Here is a 15,073-nt window from a genome sequence, read left to right as displayed (position 1 = left end):
CCTTTGGACTGTGTCCCCAGGAAGAGGTTCCACGTGTCTGCCTGCGCAGCCCTGGAGACACAGCAGCGTTTTTGCCGTCAGCCTGCATCCTCAGAGGACGGTCCTCTGTGCCCTGCAGCGGCCCTCGGTCCTTGCACGTAAGCAAAGGGCAGTCCTTCCTCGACCTGCGGCTCCAAGCTCGCCTCCCCAGGCCTCGAGCCTCAGCTCCTCTACCCAGATGCAGGGGGGAGGATCGTTGAAAAAGGCAATCATTCCGCACGAATCTCTCCATTTAATTCCCGTTAAAACCCCAACAGGATTGCTTTATTCTTGACCTTAATTAAAAATTCACCGGAAGAACAAATGAGTAAGAACAGCCGAGAGCGTCTTGAGAAAGAGTGAAAATGAAGGCGGTGTGCTCTGCCTGGAGCGGGAGGGGGCCTGGCCCCTTCGTCCCGCTCGTGGTCACCCCTCAGCACCTCCCGAGGGAGAACGCAGCCGGCAAAGCCACCGATCTCGGCTCCCGTGGCTCTTCCTGAGAGTGTCACGGGCAGAGGGACAGACCCTGATGGGAAAGAGTACAGAAAACAGCAGAGATTGGCACATAATGAATCAACTATAATTGTTTAAAAAAGAGTATCACAGGCAGTGAGTTGACGAGATTAAATCGGCCACATTTGAAAATTTTTGTTTTTTTAGGGCCGCACACATAGCGTATGGAAGTTCCCAGGCTAGGAGTTGAATTTGAACTACAGCTGCCGGTCTACACCACAGCCACAGCAACGTGGGATGCCTAACCCACGCAGCAAGGCCAGGGATTGAACCCTCATCCTCACGGATGCTAGTCGGATTCATTTCCTCTGAACCACGACAGGAACTCCCCGTCATTTTTTTATTGTAGTTGATTTACGACGTTCTGTCAAATTCTGCTGGCACCGTGACCCCGTTATACATAGTATGTACATTCTCTTTCTCACGTTATCCTCGTGCTGTTCTGTCCCAAGTGATTGGATGGAGTTCCCTGTGCTGCACAGCAGGACCTCACTGCTCATCCACTCTAAATGTCATGGTTTGCATCTACGAACCCCAATCTCCCCGTCCATCCCTCTCCCTCCCCCTTGGCAACCACAAGTCTCTGAGTCTGTTTCTCTTTCATAGACAGGTTCATCTGTGCCATATTTTAGACTCCACCTATAAGCAATCTCACATGGTGTCTGTCTTTCTCCTTCTGGCTTAGTTCACTTAGGTCCATCCATGTTGTTGCAGATGGCGTTATTTCATTCTTTTTTATAGCTGAGTAGTATTCCATTGTGTACATGTACCACATCTTCTTAATCCATTCGTCTGTTGATGGACATTTAGGTTGTTTCCCTGTCCTGGCTGTCGTGAACAGTGCCGCAGTGAACACAGGGTGCATGTATCTTTTTGAATGAAAGATATGTGCCCAGGAGTGGGACTGCTGGGTCATATGGGAGTTCTATGTTGAGTTTTCTGAGATACCTCCATACTGTTTTCCAAGTGGTTGTACCAATTTCCATTCCCACCAGCAGTGCAGGAGGGTTCCGTTTTCTCCACACCCCCTCCAGCACTAGTTATTTGTATACGTATTGATTCTGACCAGTGTGAGGTGGCACCTCATCGTGGTTTGATTTGCATTTCTCTAATAATTAGTGATGCTGAGCATTTTTTCATGTGCCTGCTGAATAGGCCACGTTTTTAAATATCTTTCATCTTAAATCTTACGAAATAAGTCAGAGAAAGACGAATACTGTGACATCACTTATATGCAAAATCTAAAAAATAAAAGAAACTAGAAAATATAACAAAAAAAAAAAAGCAGACTGACAGATTATAGAGAACCGTCTAGTGGTTACCATTGGGCAGAGCAGAGGAGAGAGGTGAGGTGGGGAGAGAGGGTTAAGAGGTACAAACCACTATATACAAAAAAAATAAACTACAAGGATTTACTGCTCAGTGCAGGGAACACAGCCAGTATTTTATAATAATCATAAATGGAATATAACCTTTAAAAATTGTGAATCACTGTTTCCTCATTTTTTCAAAAAAATTTTAAATCAAAAAACAGATGAGAATGATTTTATGGAGTTCCCTGGTGGTCTAGTGGTTAGGACTCAGCACTTTGACCACTGCAGCCAGGGTTCAGTCCCTGGTCTGGGAACTGAGACCCCACATCAAGCTGCTGCACACTGCAGCCGAAAGATAGTCATATATTTCTTTTTTGCCATACCCTCGACACGGGGAAGTTTCGAGGCCCGGAACTGAACCCTCGCTGAAGTGGTGGCCCAGGCCGCTGCAGAGACAGCACGGGATCCTTCACTTGCTGCACCACAGCGGAAACTCCCAATAATAATTTTTCAAAATGTGCCTGGAACAGTCAAGGGGGGGAAAAGATCGGCACAGTGTTCAGACTCGATTTGGGAGCTGCTTAGCCATAGAGCACCTGGAGTAGAGAAAGCCGTGATGGAAGCCGGGGCGCAAACAGGGTCAGAAGAGGAAGGGGCCTGTGGGAAAGGCCGCCGTTGTTTGCTTGAGGAACGGAAGGTTGGTTTCTTTCTCCCCTGGGCAGCGGGTGTAGAGGGTCACTAAAGCGGGTTCTGAGTTCCCCACAGCTGGGTACCCGGCCACCCCCACCCGGCAGATGAGCGGGGCCGCAGCGTGTATTTGGTTCACACGTCTTCAGCTTGGAAGAAGCCCTCTGCCCGGGCGCCCGTCTGGGCCTCCAGCGCTGGGCGGGTGGCCGCACCAAGGGAGGGGCTCCCCAGGCAGAGCTGAGTCCGGGGACGCCTGGGGCGGCCGTGACCTCGCCCTGGGGTCCCGGCTGTCCCTCCTCCCCTTTCCCGCAGAGTGTCGAGGCCAGCCCGGGTTTCAGGAGGAGAAGGAGACACCCCCCCCACAAAGGCTTTCGGAGAATCTGGGGCCGCCTTTGACCTGTCCCACCCGCGACAAGAGGCGAGGGCTCCAGCTGCCTTTCCAGCAAGTGCGGAGACCCAGGTCCCTCTCTCAGCCACAGCCCAGTCTTACTCTTGATGCTCAGAGGTGGGGGCGCTGGAAAGAGGGCAGGACTGCAGGCTCGGTTCGTATCGGAACACACACGGGTCCGGCCTCTCATCCGTTCGTTGTCCTGGACCCGCCTTGGCCCACGGTGTCCACGTGGGGTGTCAGTAATAACGTGGCTTCCTCTCCTCGCTGTAAGAGTGGCCACAGCCATTGTAGGAGCAGAAGGAAATCAGACGCGCAAAGAACTGGGCTCCCGTCCGCTCGCCGTGGTGCCTGTCTCGGGTTGCGGACCCTTCGTGGGGTCCGGACCTCTCCGTTCGTGACCCTGTCTTCCCCACCCACGTTTCCTCGCCGAGTCAGTGGGGACGCAGCGACGTGCGGGCCAACCCGGGCGGACGCTTGGCCGGCGGTTAGTGAGGAAGGCCGAGAGTCTAGCACGTGCTGCATGTAGCAGACACACCAGAAAGCAGAACACCAGGCTTCCGCCACCAGCGTCACCGGAATGCATGCCGATTAGGAAAACCGAGTTACAGAGCGTTTTTAGTGACCCCCCCAAGTTTATTTAGCTGAATTGGTAGTAGGCTCTCCCACTTCCTCATTCCAGAGAACAGTGCTGCGGTGCACTTTCTTGTGGGTGTGTCTGTGGGCAGACGCATCGCTACTTCCTCTAGAAAAGTTGCCCAGAAGTGAAATTGCTTGAACAAACCATGTTTTTGTTAAAAAAAAAAAAAAAAAAAAGTCCTTTGGAGTCCCACTGTGGCTCAACAGTAACACACCTGACCTGTATCCACGAGGACTTGGGTTCCGTCCCTGGCCTCGCTCAGTGGGTTGGGGATCCGGCCTTGCCGTGAGCTGTGGTGTAGGTGGCAGATGCGGCTCGGATCCTGCGTAGCTGTGGCTGTGGTGTAGGCCGGCGGCTGTAGCCCTGATTTGACCCCTAGCCTGGGAACCTCCACGTGTCGCAGGTGTGGCCCTAAAAAGACCGAAAAATAAAAACGTGCTCTCAGCCGCCACCTCAAAGCTTGTGCGGGTTTGTATTCCTCTCAGCCAGGGAAGAGCATTCATTTCCTCGTGCCTTTATCAACTCGGTGAATGAACTGTCGGCTTCACTTCGTTCAGCCTGCCGAGTAAAGTGTTTCGCTGTTTCTGTTTTCTGGTGAGACCGGACCCCTTTCGTAGCTTCCCGATCGCTTGTGTGTCCTGTTCAGCACATCCCAGTACGTTCCTCTGCCAGTCTTTGCTTCTCTCTTTCTCATCGATTCCAGGAATACATTCTGCGTGGTAGGAGTTGGGCGAGTGTACGCATATGTCTTGTTTTGCGTTTTTGTCATGCAGGAACTTATTTCTGTGTCATCAGCTCTCTCAGTCCTTTCTCTAAGGCGTATTGCACTTTGTGTCTTAGATGGCTTGCTGTCCTCAACATTATACACCTGCCGGCAGTTACCAGCTGGCCGTGTGGTTAGGATGCGGTGCTTTCACCGCTTCGGCTTGGGTGCAGTCCCTGGCCCGGGAGCCGAGATCCTATGTCAAGTGGCTACACATCACAGCCAAAAAAAAAAAAAAAAAAAAAAAAAAATTATCAACCTGTTCAGCCGTATTCTGATGTTTAAGATTGGTTTACAGCTTTAGCCGTCTGGAGGTCCTTCGTGGCTCAGCAGCCAACAAGCCCGACTAGGATCCAAGAGGACGCGGGTTCGACCCCTGGCCTCCTCAGTGGGTTAAGGACCCGGTAGTGCCGTGAGCGGCAGTGGAGGCTGCAGACGCGGCTCGGATCCGGCGTGGCTGTGGCTGTGGTGTAGGCTGGCAGCTGCAGCTCTGATTCAACCCCTAGCCTGGGAACCTCCCTATGCCCTGGGTGGGCCCTAAAAGATAAATTCATTCATTCATTCATTCATTCATTCAGCCGTCTGATAAGAGGTACTTACCTCCAGGTTCTGATCTCCGGGAGGAGGGATCCTCTCCCCGTGACCCCCTGGTCACAGCCCTCTGCTTGGGGTCAGTGAGCATCACGGGGCAGAGGGGCCTGTGCTGGGGTCACAGCGGCCCTCCTGATGCGGGGAGGCTGTGAGCAGAGGGGGCACTCAGTGGGCTGGGGCCCCAGAGGCCGAGGGCAGGAGACTCCAGCCCAGGGCAGTGCTGTCCGTGCCCAAGGCCAGAGCCGCAAGGTTCACCAGCCGCCCAAGGCTGGGCCCGCCCCGGGATGGGGTGGTGCAGAGTGTGCCCAGCGGGGAAGGGACTGCAGGACGCCTCGGCGGCCCTCTCATGTGTGCATGTGCTCTGTGCTTTTCCCAAAAGAACCGTCAAAGGAAGCGTGGTCCTGCCAGAGTTCTCCCCACGTGCACCGAACCTCACTCCTATCCTCCGTGATCTGTAAACTCGTACATCCCCCAGAACCCTCAGTTCGATTCTACAGCTGTGACAACAGAGACCTCTCCAAGAAAGGCCCAAAGAGGTCCCCAGAGTGAGGTGCTGAGGTCACATGGACCCAGGACGGTTTATCCTGCTTTGGGGCGGGGAGTGTCTCATCGGGCTCCTGTCTTCTTCCCAGAAGCTTCTCTCTCTCTCTCTCTTTTTTAAACTTTTTAAAAACGTGTGCACTGAGTGCCCACACAGCCCACCCACCCATAGAAACCTAGCAGAGGCACCCAGGAAGCCTCCAAGAGAACGACGACGTGGGGGGGACCGAGCCCATGACCCGTGGGTCGGCTCCGCAGAGGGTTTAATGTTTTCACCGGACGTTGGTGTCTCCAGGCAACGCAAAGCAAATGAAAGGCATCCTCTGGAAGCAAATGCTGTGGCTTGTTGGGGTTTGCTTTGCTTCGGTCCTCTGACGCAGAGCGCTGCTTCTGCACCTGGCCTTCTTTCTAGAGCTCGTCCACAGTCTCAGCCACTGTCATTATTTTCCAGAATGTTCACAGGGCTGAGTTGAGCTTCTTCCCACGTGCTCTTCAGCACTATCACGCTTCTCAGAAATGACCTCCGCTGCCCCCGAGGACAGAGTTCTGTTGTCTTGCAGGGTTTCTTCTCGGCACTCCTAGACAGGTCACCCGTTTTGGAGATGCTTAGAATGTTACCTTTTTTAATATCCGAGCCTTCCTTCCCCCCGAATTTCCTCACTCAGAAGTGTCTCTGCGGTATTTACATCCTAGAGAAAGTTAAGGGTAATTCACCTTGTGCGATGACCACCCCCTTGGGAAACTAATCGGCGAGTTTCTTTTGGCGGTCGCTCCGCTTTTTCCCCCAGTAAATCTTACAGAAAGTAAATTCCAGAATGTTGGCTTTCTTTTTAACAGTCGCAGCTCAGCCCTGAAGCTGGTCTGGGTCCCTGTCTGTTTTCTCCCTGATTCTTTTCTGTCTTTCATTCCTTGTTAGGCTGTATGTTTTCTCGCCCACGCGTGTCCAGCTCAGTGCATTTTCACAAAGTGCACGTACCATGTAATTGGCCCTCGGGTCTGGACTCGCTGTGATGCCACCTCCCCGAATCCTCTTCCCGCTCCCTTCCCGTTGCTGGCGTTCAGGCCAGGATAATAACGCCCTTGGCTTATTCGGGCATGAGGGACAGGGGGACGATTGGTAACGGGTCCTGCAGGAGCCTCGTTGGCCATTTCCTGTTGTTCTCTAGTTTTTCTTTTGCTGAGGCCCCAGAGTCAGCTGAATAGCCCTTGGAGGAGGGGGACATCATTTAACACCCCTGGGCATCAGTGTCACTCCCCCAGGACAGTGCGTCTGTGAGCGCTGGGGATGCTGCCCGCAAGCTCAGCGGACTCGCCCCCACCCAGGCTGAGCCGTCCTGAGCCTCCCCAGCCACAAAGGCTTTCGTCCCCGCCCAGGGCTGGGGCCTGAGCCAGCACCCGCCGTGGTTCCCTGGCGCAGCCTCCCCTGCCCAGGGAGCTGCTGTCCCTCGGCCTCCGCTGGGCACGCTGCTCCCGCCCCGAGTCCTCTCGGACCATTTCCTTGACCTCTGTGGTCACAGCAGTGGAACCGGCTCTCGGCCCAACTGCTGGGACCCCCAGCCCCCGCCCAGCCCACCCAGGGAGGCTTTTCTAGTCCAGGGAATCCAGCCACCCAGAGACCAGTTCTGTCCCCACGGTCCAGTCTGCAGGGCGGCCTGGGGAAGCCGTGCGGGCCCACAGGAATCCGGGGCCTCCAGGGCCACACGGTTCCCCTGCTCCTCGAGGCCATCCCGCTGCGTCCTCAGCTTCCCCCGCAGCCCCTCGCCTGCTGACCGGAGTCCCGGTAGCGCTGGTGACGGCGGCTGAAGACGGGTGAACAGCAGTTGCAGTGAGAGAGACCCGTCATCACCCACCCCACCCCCCTCATCCTTGTGAAAAGCACACGCCTCATCCACCCGTGCCAAAGCTGTGGCGACATCAGGGCCTTAACCCGCTGTGTACCTGGGAGCGCCCTAAAAGCTTTCCCTGGGAAGTAAATTTGTGCAGGAAGGAAGTGGGGGGGGGGAGAGGAGAGGAGGAAGGAAGCAGCCACAGACGGGCGGGCGGGAGTGTGGCCCTGCCTCTGCTGCTGGCCCCACTTCCCTTGGCCTCAGCTTTCTCATCCATACCGGGGTCCAGCGCTGCTTCACAGCGCGTGGTTGTTCTGGGGTTTAAACGAGCCCATGCCCGGGACAGCTGCCCTGTGGACACGCGGTGTCCACTCCTGCCCTGCCACCCCTTCCACCTTGGGGCGAGCATCGTGCTTTCTCTGCGCACGCGGGCTTCCTCGTGGCAACGCTGCCTCTCACCGGCTCCCTCCCGCGCTGTCAAGGGAGGTGTGCGACCCCACGGCCTCGGGGCGGGGGGGGGGGCAGATTGTTCCGAGCTCCAGAGGCTTTTTTCATGCTTTTCTGTGAATGGGCGTGAGTGGCGCCAGGCCACCCTTCCTGGTCCCAAATTAAATGTCTCCCAGCGGAAGGCAGCGTCTCACCCCGACTCGCTGCAGAGCCGGAGACGGACGCGCATCTCGGGACGGTCCCACGCGGCTTCCGGGACGCCCTCGGCGCGGCTTCTAATGCAGGCCGTTTCCTCCCACAGAACATCGATATCACCAATTTCAGCAGCAGCTGGAGCGACGGCCTGGCCTTCTGTGCCCTCCTGCACACCTATCTGCCCGCTCACATCCCGTACCAGGAGCTGAACAGTCAGGAGAAGGTAAGTCCCACCCAGGTCACGCCAGTCACCCTCTAGGACACGCATCCCGGCAGGGCTGGGGTTGTGGACCTGAAGTGGAATTTGCAGTGTTGACGCCAGCACGGGTAACCACGGAGGGCAGGTCTACACGGTACAATACCGCCTTCGGCAAATGTCCTGTTTCCCTGTTAGCTAGAAAAACGCAGTGAAGCCCCATTGAGTCGTTCCTGACGCTTGCTTTCAGGGAAAGCCCGCACGGGCTCTCCCCTTCCTGGTTTTGAGACCTTTTTGGCCAACGCTTTCAAAATCTTTCTGAAGACCAGAGAGCACCACCCAAGAGAGTTCCCTGCCCAAACCAGCTTGGGAAGCTGTAAGATGTGTCACACTTCTGGAGAGTCACAACACTTGCAGAGACTCTAAGAAATGTGACTCTGTTTAGCCCAACCTGTGTCAGAGCCACAGAACCTTTTTTAACTTACCATATCATCACCCATAAGAGGAGCTGGCAAAGTTCTGTCAGGGACCAACCGGTAGGCTTTCTGGGCCTGTGGTCTCTGTCACAGCTGCTTAACTCTACCACTGTGGTGCCCACGTGGCCATAGACCTTTGTAAACACACCACGTTCCAATAAAACTTTATTTACAAAATCGAGCTGAGGGCCGGATTTGGGCTGTGGTTTGCCAGACCCTGCCCTAGGACATCTGAAATCATACCACCGAGTGTCCTCTGGGAAATGCTGTGCCAGCCCCTCACTCACTCTCAACCAGCGTCTCCTGCCCAGCGTCAGGCACGGTAACACGGACGCAGTGAACACGTAGGAGGCAGATGGTCAGTAAACAAGTGAGTCAGCCTGTTGCAGGGAACCCTGTAAATGAGTGTAAACTGAGGAAGATGTGAGAGAAACCAGGGCTCGGGGGGACAAGGGCACCGAAGGGGCCAGCAAGGCAGAGCGGGAGCTTACCCGAGGAGGGGCAGCAGGTGTAGCCAGGGACGCGGGAGGCCAGCCAGTGGGGGCAGGGGCAGGGAGGATGGCCTGGGCGGCGCCGGGGCTTCCAAGGCGGCTGGCAGAGGGCCCTCTTGCTGGTCCTGGGCAGTGAGAACCAGGGCTCCTGCGCTTTGAAGACGTCTCCGTGGAAAGGTGATTGTCATGGGGACAGGGACGGAAGCCGAGCTGCTGTTGGAGTTGAGGTGAGCGCGCACCTCCTGCTCCACCCGTTAGCGGGGGCGGGGGGGGGGGCAGCACCGCGTGGGCAGGACCCGGAAGAGTGGAAATGCGCTGAGATGCAGAATCACCCGACTGACCGCTCCCAGGGAGGAGACGTTAAAGACAGCCCCAGGCGTCTGCCCACAGGCCGGTTTCTGAGAAGGTGAAGGAAGGGAAGAATTTCCCCACACTGGGATTTAACTAAAGTCCAAGAGGTCCTTGTGCTGATGGTGATGATAACTGAACCAAGTGATAGGATGTTTGGGTGTGTGTCAGGGTCCCCGAGAAACTAACGGGGGGTGTGTGTACATACACCGTAGAGGCGGGTAGAGAGTCCACTTTGAGCCGTGGGCCCGTGCAGGGGTAGAGGCTGCCAGACGCAGAATCTGCAGGGCGGGCGGGCTGTCCAGAGACACGGAAAGCGTTGGTCCCGGGGTCTGAGAGCCGTCTGCCCGCAGAACGCCCTCCTCTCTGGGGGGCCTGGTCCTTTTCCCTTTAGGCCTTCGCCTGACTGGGCGAGGCCCTCCCACATCATGGCGGGTCATTTGCTCTGCCCAAAGTCTCCCCGTGTATGTGTTGATCACATCTGAAAAATACCTTCACAGAAACATCTAGGGTAATTTTTAGCCACACATCCAGGTACCAAGGCCTAGCCAAGTTGACACATAAATTTGACCATCATGGAAGTATTCCAATTTCAGAGCACAAATTAAATTTTATGCATGGTGCTTTGTAATCTGTGAAGCAGGCCAGGCAGGATTATGAAGCATTGGTGGGGAGTATTCTGTATTAAGTCATGTTCCATCGGAGATGTCCGTGAAGTGGGCAGGCACCTGGATAGCCACCTGGGGTTCAGAGGGCTGGTCAGAGCTGGACGGAGAGCTCTGGGGCCACAGTGAACAGACCAGCTCTGCCCAAGTGACCCGAATTGACGGGAATGTTCTCCATCCTGCCGTCCCGGCCAGTAGCCACTCTCCGCCTGGGCTCCTGATGAAAAGCAGCTCGTGGGACTGGAAAATTTTATTTTCAACTAATTAAACAGCCAGCTGTGGCAAGTGGCTGCTGTAATGAACAGGCAGGTGCAGACAGTATTCAAAGCCGACAACGGCGGTCAGCTGAGCCCTGGTCCGAAGGGAGCCACCGAGAGAGAACAGCCCTGTGTCTCCTGTGCTGCTCTGGAATCACGCTGGCCTAAGAGCTGTGGCCTCAGAAACCCCCTTCCTCCCCAACACTGACCCAAAGGACTTTTTTTTTTTTGGCTTTTTAGGGCCGCTCCTGCGGTATATTGCAGATTCCCAGGCTAAGGGTCAGATCAGAGCTATAGCTGCCGGCCTGCACCACAGCCACAGCAACATCAGATCCAAGCCATGTCTGCGATCGACACCGCAGCTCACGGCAACGCCGGATCCTTAACCCATGGAGCAAGGCCAGGGATTGAACTCACATCCTCATGGATACTAGTCAGGTTCATTACCACTGAGCCACAGCAAGAACTCCCCAGGGGACTTTAAAATAAGGGCAGAGGCCTCATTAGTACAAATGGGAGATTCCTGTTGGTAGTTGGGGTTAAAGTAAAGGCCGCAGGAGCCACATCCCAGCTCCCCCTCAGCAGCGCCGAGAGCAGCGGTAAGACGGTGCCAAGCCTGCCGTCCGTTCACCCCCTTCAGTTACCTTCAGTGTGGAGGCGGGGGGCGCGGGGGGCGCCAGGCTGGGCACAGTGACCGCAGATCAGCAGCTTTCCAAGGCCTCGGCCCCAGACTGGCGGGGAGGTGGGTGGCCCTGTCGTCGGGTGCCGAGAGCAGAGCCTGCCTCAGCATCGGGCAGACCCTTAGTCCTCAGGCCCCAGATGTGCCCGCAAGGACAGAGAGCGGAGGAGTGTGGAGCAGCCTCGCACGCTCTAGATGGAATCATTCGCAACCTGGAGTTCCGTATCCAGCCAAGTTATTAACCAGGGGTGATGGTACAAGAGAGAAGACTTCATATATGGATGCATCCAGAAAATCTCTCTCCCACGTCCTTTCTTAAGGAGGAAGCCTAAGAGTGTGCTTTAGTAGAACCAGGGGTGTTATCCAAAAATTTACACAAGGTTTACGGACCGAAAAAATGCCGCCTGCCACATAAACAAAGGGTGCTGGGGCCATCAAGCCATCAGCCGCTGCAGCACCCGGAGGGGATTCAGCATGGAGGAGGGAAGGAGGCCACTGGCCCTCGGTAGCTCAGGCACACCTCAGAGAAGTGATTTCCAAGCCCGGACTCCTGCAGCCTCCCTTCCCAGAAAGGTGCTGAATTCATTCACTTGAGCTGTTTGCTGTTTTTCTTTAAGTAGCGCGAGTCTCACGCTGTTGAGCTGCCTGGGTTGTTTGTGCAGAGCTCCCGCGCATCCGGCTCCTCTCGCCCGTGCAGAGCTGAGAGCTCGCCTCGGGGACTGAGGTCCCTCGTGCATGTGCTGGACAAAACGGGCTTCTCCCCGTTTAGGTTGTGCATGTTCTTGTCCAGTCGGTGGGTTCGGGGCAGGGTGGGGTGGGGGGCTCCAGGGCCGCAGGATTTCCCAGAGTCATGATCCAGGCTTGAGGATGTGCAAGGGGGAACGTGAGAGGCAGGCAGAGACGTGAGGCCCAGGTGTGCGGCAGTCTCGCCGCGTTAGCACAGCAAGGCCGGGTGCCGCGAGGAGACTGGCCCCGGGAGCGATGGCCAGAGTGGGGACGAGCCGAAGATGAAGAGGAGGCCCACGGGTCCTGTCCCAGTGAGAAAATCCCGACCGGGCACAGCTGCAGACAGACTGGGAGACGCGCACAGCTCAGACCTGGAGGTCCCGGGACGGCGTGCGGCTTGCGGCAGGTGGCTGCGTTACAAAGAGGAAGATCCTTTGGAGAGAATGTTTTGTGTGGCATCGCATCGCGACTGAGGACCAGCACGGGGGGATGCGACCGCGGCTGCCGTGGAAACAGCGCAGACGTCTTCAGCCTTCAGAGTCGCCGGTTAAGAGGGAGCAGAACACAACGTGGTGGAAGGAAAGCAAGCAGTCGTGAGCTTTCACGGTATGAGACTCGACGCGGTGGAGGGAAGGCGAGGGAACTGCTTATCATACGAAGTGGAGTCTGGACGTGGTGGCACAAGACGTGGAAGTCCAAGGATGTTGGCTTTTTGGTTTGGTGGTTTTGTTTTGTTTTTTAAATCACATATGTGACACGCCAAAGTTCCCAGGCCGGGGATGGAACCTCCACACAACAGTGACAGCGCTGGATCTTTAACCTGATGGGTCACCAGGACACTCCGAGGATAGGGTGTCACAACCTAACTAACAAATGGAAGGAAAACAAGCTGAGTGACTGTAGCAAGGGGAGGAGAGGGGAACGTGAGACCCGAGTCCTCACTTGTCTCGGGCGGGAGCTAGAAGGTCACACCTCTGGTTTCGAAATCCAGAAAGGGAGTTTCCATCGTGGTGCATCGGAAACAAATCCGACTGGGAACCCTGAGGTTGCAGGTTTGATCCCTGGCCTCGCTCAGTGGGTTGAGGATCCATGTTGCTGTGGCTGTAGTGTAGGTTGCAGACGTGGCTCGGATCTGGCATTGCTGTGGCTCTGGTGTAGGCTGATGGCAACAGCTCGGATTAGACCCCTAGCCTGGGAACCTCCATATGCTGCAAGTATGGCCCTAAAAAAAAAAAAGGAAATCCAGAAAAAGGCTGTAGGAGGAGGGAGCAGGAGGGACTGGGGGTCTGGAGTCAGTAGATGCAAACTCTTGCATTTGGAGTGGATAAGCTATGAGGTCCTGCTGTACAGCACTGGGAACTATGTCTAGTCGCTTGTGATGGAGCCTGATGGAGGATAACGTGAGAAAAAAGAATGTATATGGATGTATAGCTGGGCTGCTTTGCTGTGCAGCAGGAATTGGCAGAACACCGTAAAGCAACTGTAATAAAAAATTTTAAAAAAGTGATGTAAGCAAGTAGAGAAACAAGAAGTGCTTCTCCCGAGGACCAGGGCTGGGGGAAGGAGCGGTTTTTCATACGATGTATTTAACTCTGTGCACACATGGCTTTGGAAGCTTTTTTGATGCAGCACCCTGATGAAACTGCTGCTGACAGGCGACGGAAAGTGTACATCACAAATCTGGACAAAGTTAAAACATGACCGAATGAACAAACATTTATCTCTGATGGTTAGGAATCAATCAATAATGTCATTTTTAGTGCCAGTTGTAACTTGTTAATCTTTTTTTCCCTTAAACTGAGACCACTGGGTACCCATGAAAAACTTAATTGTTTTGGAGTTCCCTTCGCGGATCAGCGGGTTAACAAAACTGACTAGGAGCCATGAGATTGTGGATTCCGATCCCTGGCCTCGCTCAGTGGGTTAAGGATCCGGTGTGGCTGTGAGCTGCGGTGTAGATCACAGATTCGGCTCGGATCCTTGAGTTGCTGTGGCTGTGGTGTAGGCCGGCAGCTGTAGCTCTGATTCGACCCCTAGCCTGGGAAACTCCATATGCTGCAGGTGTGGCCCTAAAAAGAAAGAAAAAAAACCTTAATTGTTTTATAAATAGTAGGTAATCTAGATGGCAGTGTCTGTTGGTGTTTTTTCCTAGCAAACGCTCTATATTTTTAGTTGATAATTTCATTCTCTTTGTCTTCTTAACCTAGAAAAGAAATCTCTTGTTGGCATTTGAAGCAGCTGAAAGTGTTGGTATTAAACCCAGCCTGGTGAGTATCCTCTTTGTTCCCTTGTGATGCTTTATTCCAACTCTATGAGAAAGAACTTGATGCTGTCTCCTAAGGAACTTTTATGGAATAAAATCTATTTGCCGAAGATTTGTTGCTCATGATTCCTCACATAAAATTATCCAGTTGGTCTGACCACGTATGATTTAGAGTTTTCAGTGGCGATTTCACTGTGGATAAATTTCAGTTCTAGACTGAATTATCATGCAAGCCCCTCTTGCATGTCACCTAGAAACAGAGTAAAACGTAATTTTTAAAATGTCAATATACCAAGTCACCTAGAAATCTGAGTAGAATGTAATTTTTAAAATGTCAGTATATCATTAACACACTGCAGATCAACTATATGTTAATAAAAATATATTTTAAAATTAAAAATGCTTAAAATAAAAATATCAGTATACAGCTGAGCTCTCTGACGAGAGAATGGGAAATAACCAGATGGCAGAAATTAAAACAGGAGTGGAGACCAGAGCCCCGAGACACATGCTGAGACGGTGGCCGCCCCCAGGGGTGGGGCTTAGTGATGAGCAAGGGCTCCCAGGGAACGGGCACCTCATGGGTATAGTCTGGGATTGGACCCCATGTAGGGGCAGGGGCCAAGGCCCTGAGCTCCTGTAAACACAGCACTAATTCTGTGACCCCTGCACCAACCAAGGCCTGTATACAAAACGCTGCTCTTTTTAATGAAGGGGGAATAAAAATCTCCACCTGCCAGTCCAGGGAGGTGAGAAAAAAGCTTGGTCTCCACCTGGGATTTTTTTGTGCTAAAAAAAAAAAAAAAAAATCTCCTGTAAGGAAAGAACTGGGCCAGATCTGGTTTTGAATCCAAATTGGTAATATCTGCTGCAAGAAGACCCCAGCTTATCCTGTCTCTGGTGCAGGAAGCTCCTGGGCCAGTAGCACAGTGGCTGCTGAAAATACACTCACAATCCAAAAATTACAAAACACTCAAAAAAAATGATCTGCTTTGAGTTAGTCAGCAGACACAACAAATGAAGATCCTCTACCAGAATTTGAGATAGTAAG

General features: G+C 53.9%; 1 protein-coding gene across 13 annotated transcripts in view; it reads left to right on the top strand.

The window, feature by feature from the left end:
* The window catches only part of SPECC1 (sperm antigen with calponin homology and coiled-coil domains 1), a 237,481-nt gene that overhangs the window by 212,458 nt on the left and 9,950 nt on the right, over positions 1-15,073 (top strand). For 11 of the 13 annotated variants that reach the window (XM_084986333.1, XM_084986331.1, XM_084986342.1 and 8 more), the window contains 2 exons: positions 8,028-8,144; positions 13,967-14,026. In XM_084986333.1, coding sequence (XP_084842459.1) covers positions 8,028-8,144; positions 13,967-14,026 — 177 coding nt within the window. Of the gene's footprint in view, positions 1-8,027; positions 8,782-13,764; positions 14,027-15,073 lie in introns of those variants that run through there. The other 2 variants (XR_014821946.1, XR_014821945.1) reach the window with 2 other exon arrangements.

This window comes from Sus scrofa, chromosome 12, assembly GCF_054392235.1.
Source record: "Sus scrofa isolate SSC_HxYL_T2T_F1_AM1 chromosome 12, Sscrofa_HxYL_maternal_Yorkshire_Landrace_v2.0, whole genome shotgun sequence".
Classification (NCBI taxonomy): domain Eukaryota; kingdom Metazoa; phylum Chordata; class Mammalia; order Artiodactyla; family Suidae; genus Sus; species Sus scrofa.
The sequence above is the reverse complement of the archived record's forward strand: the minus strand, read 5'-3'. Positions and strand labels throughout refer to the sequence as shown.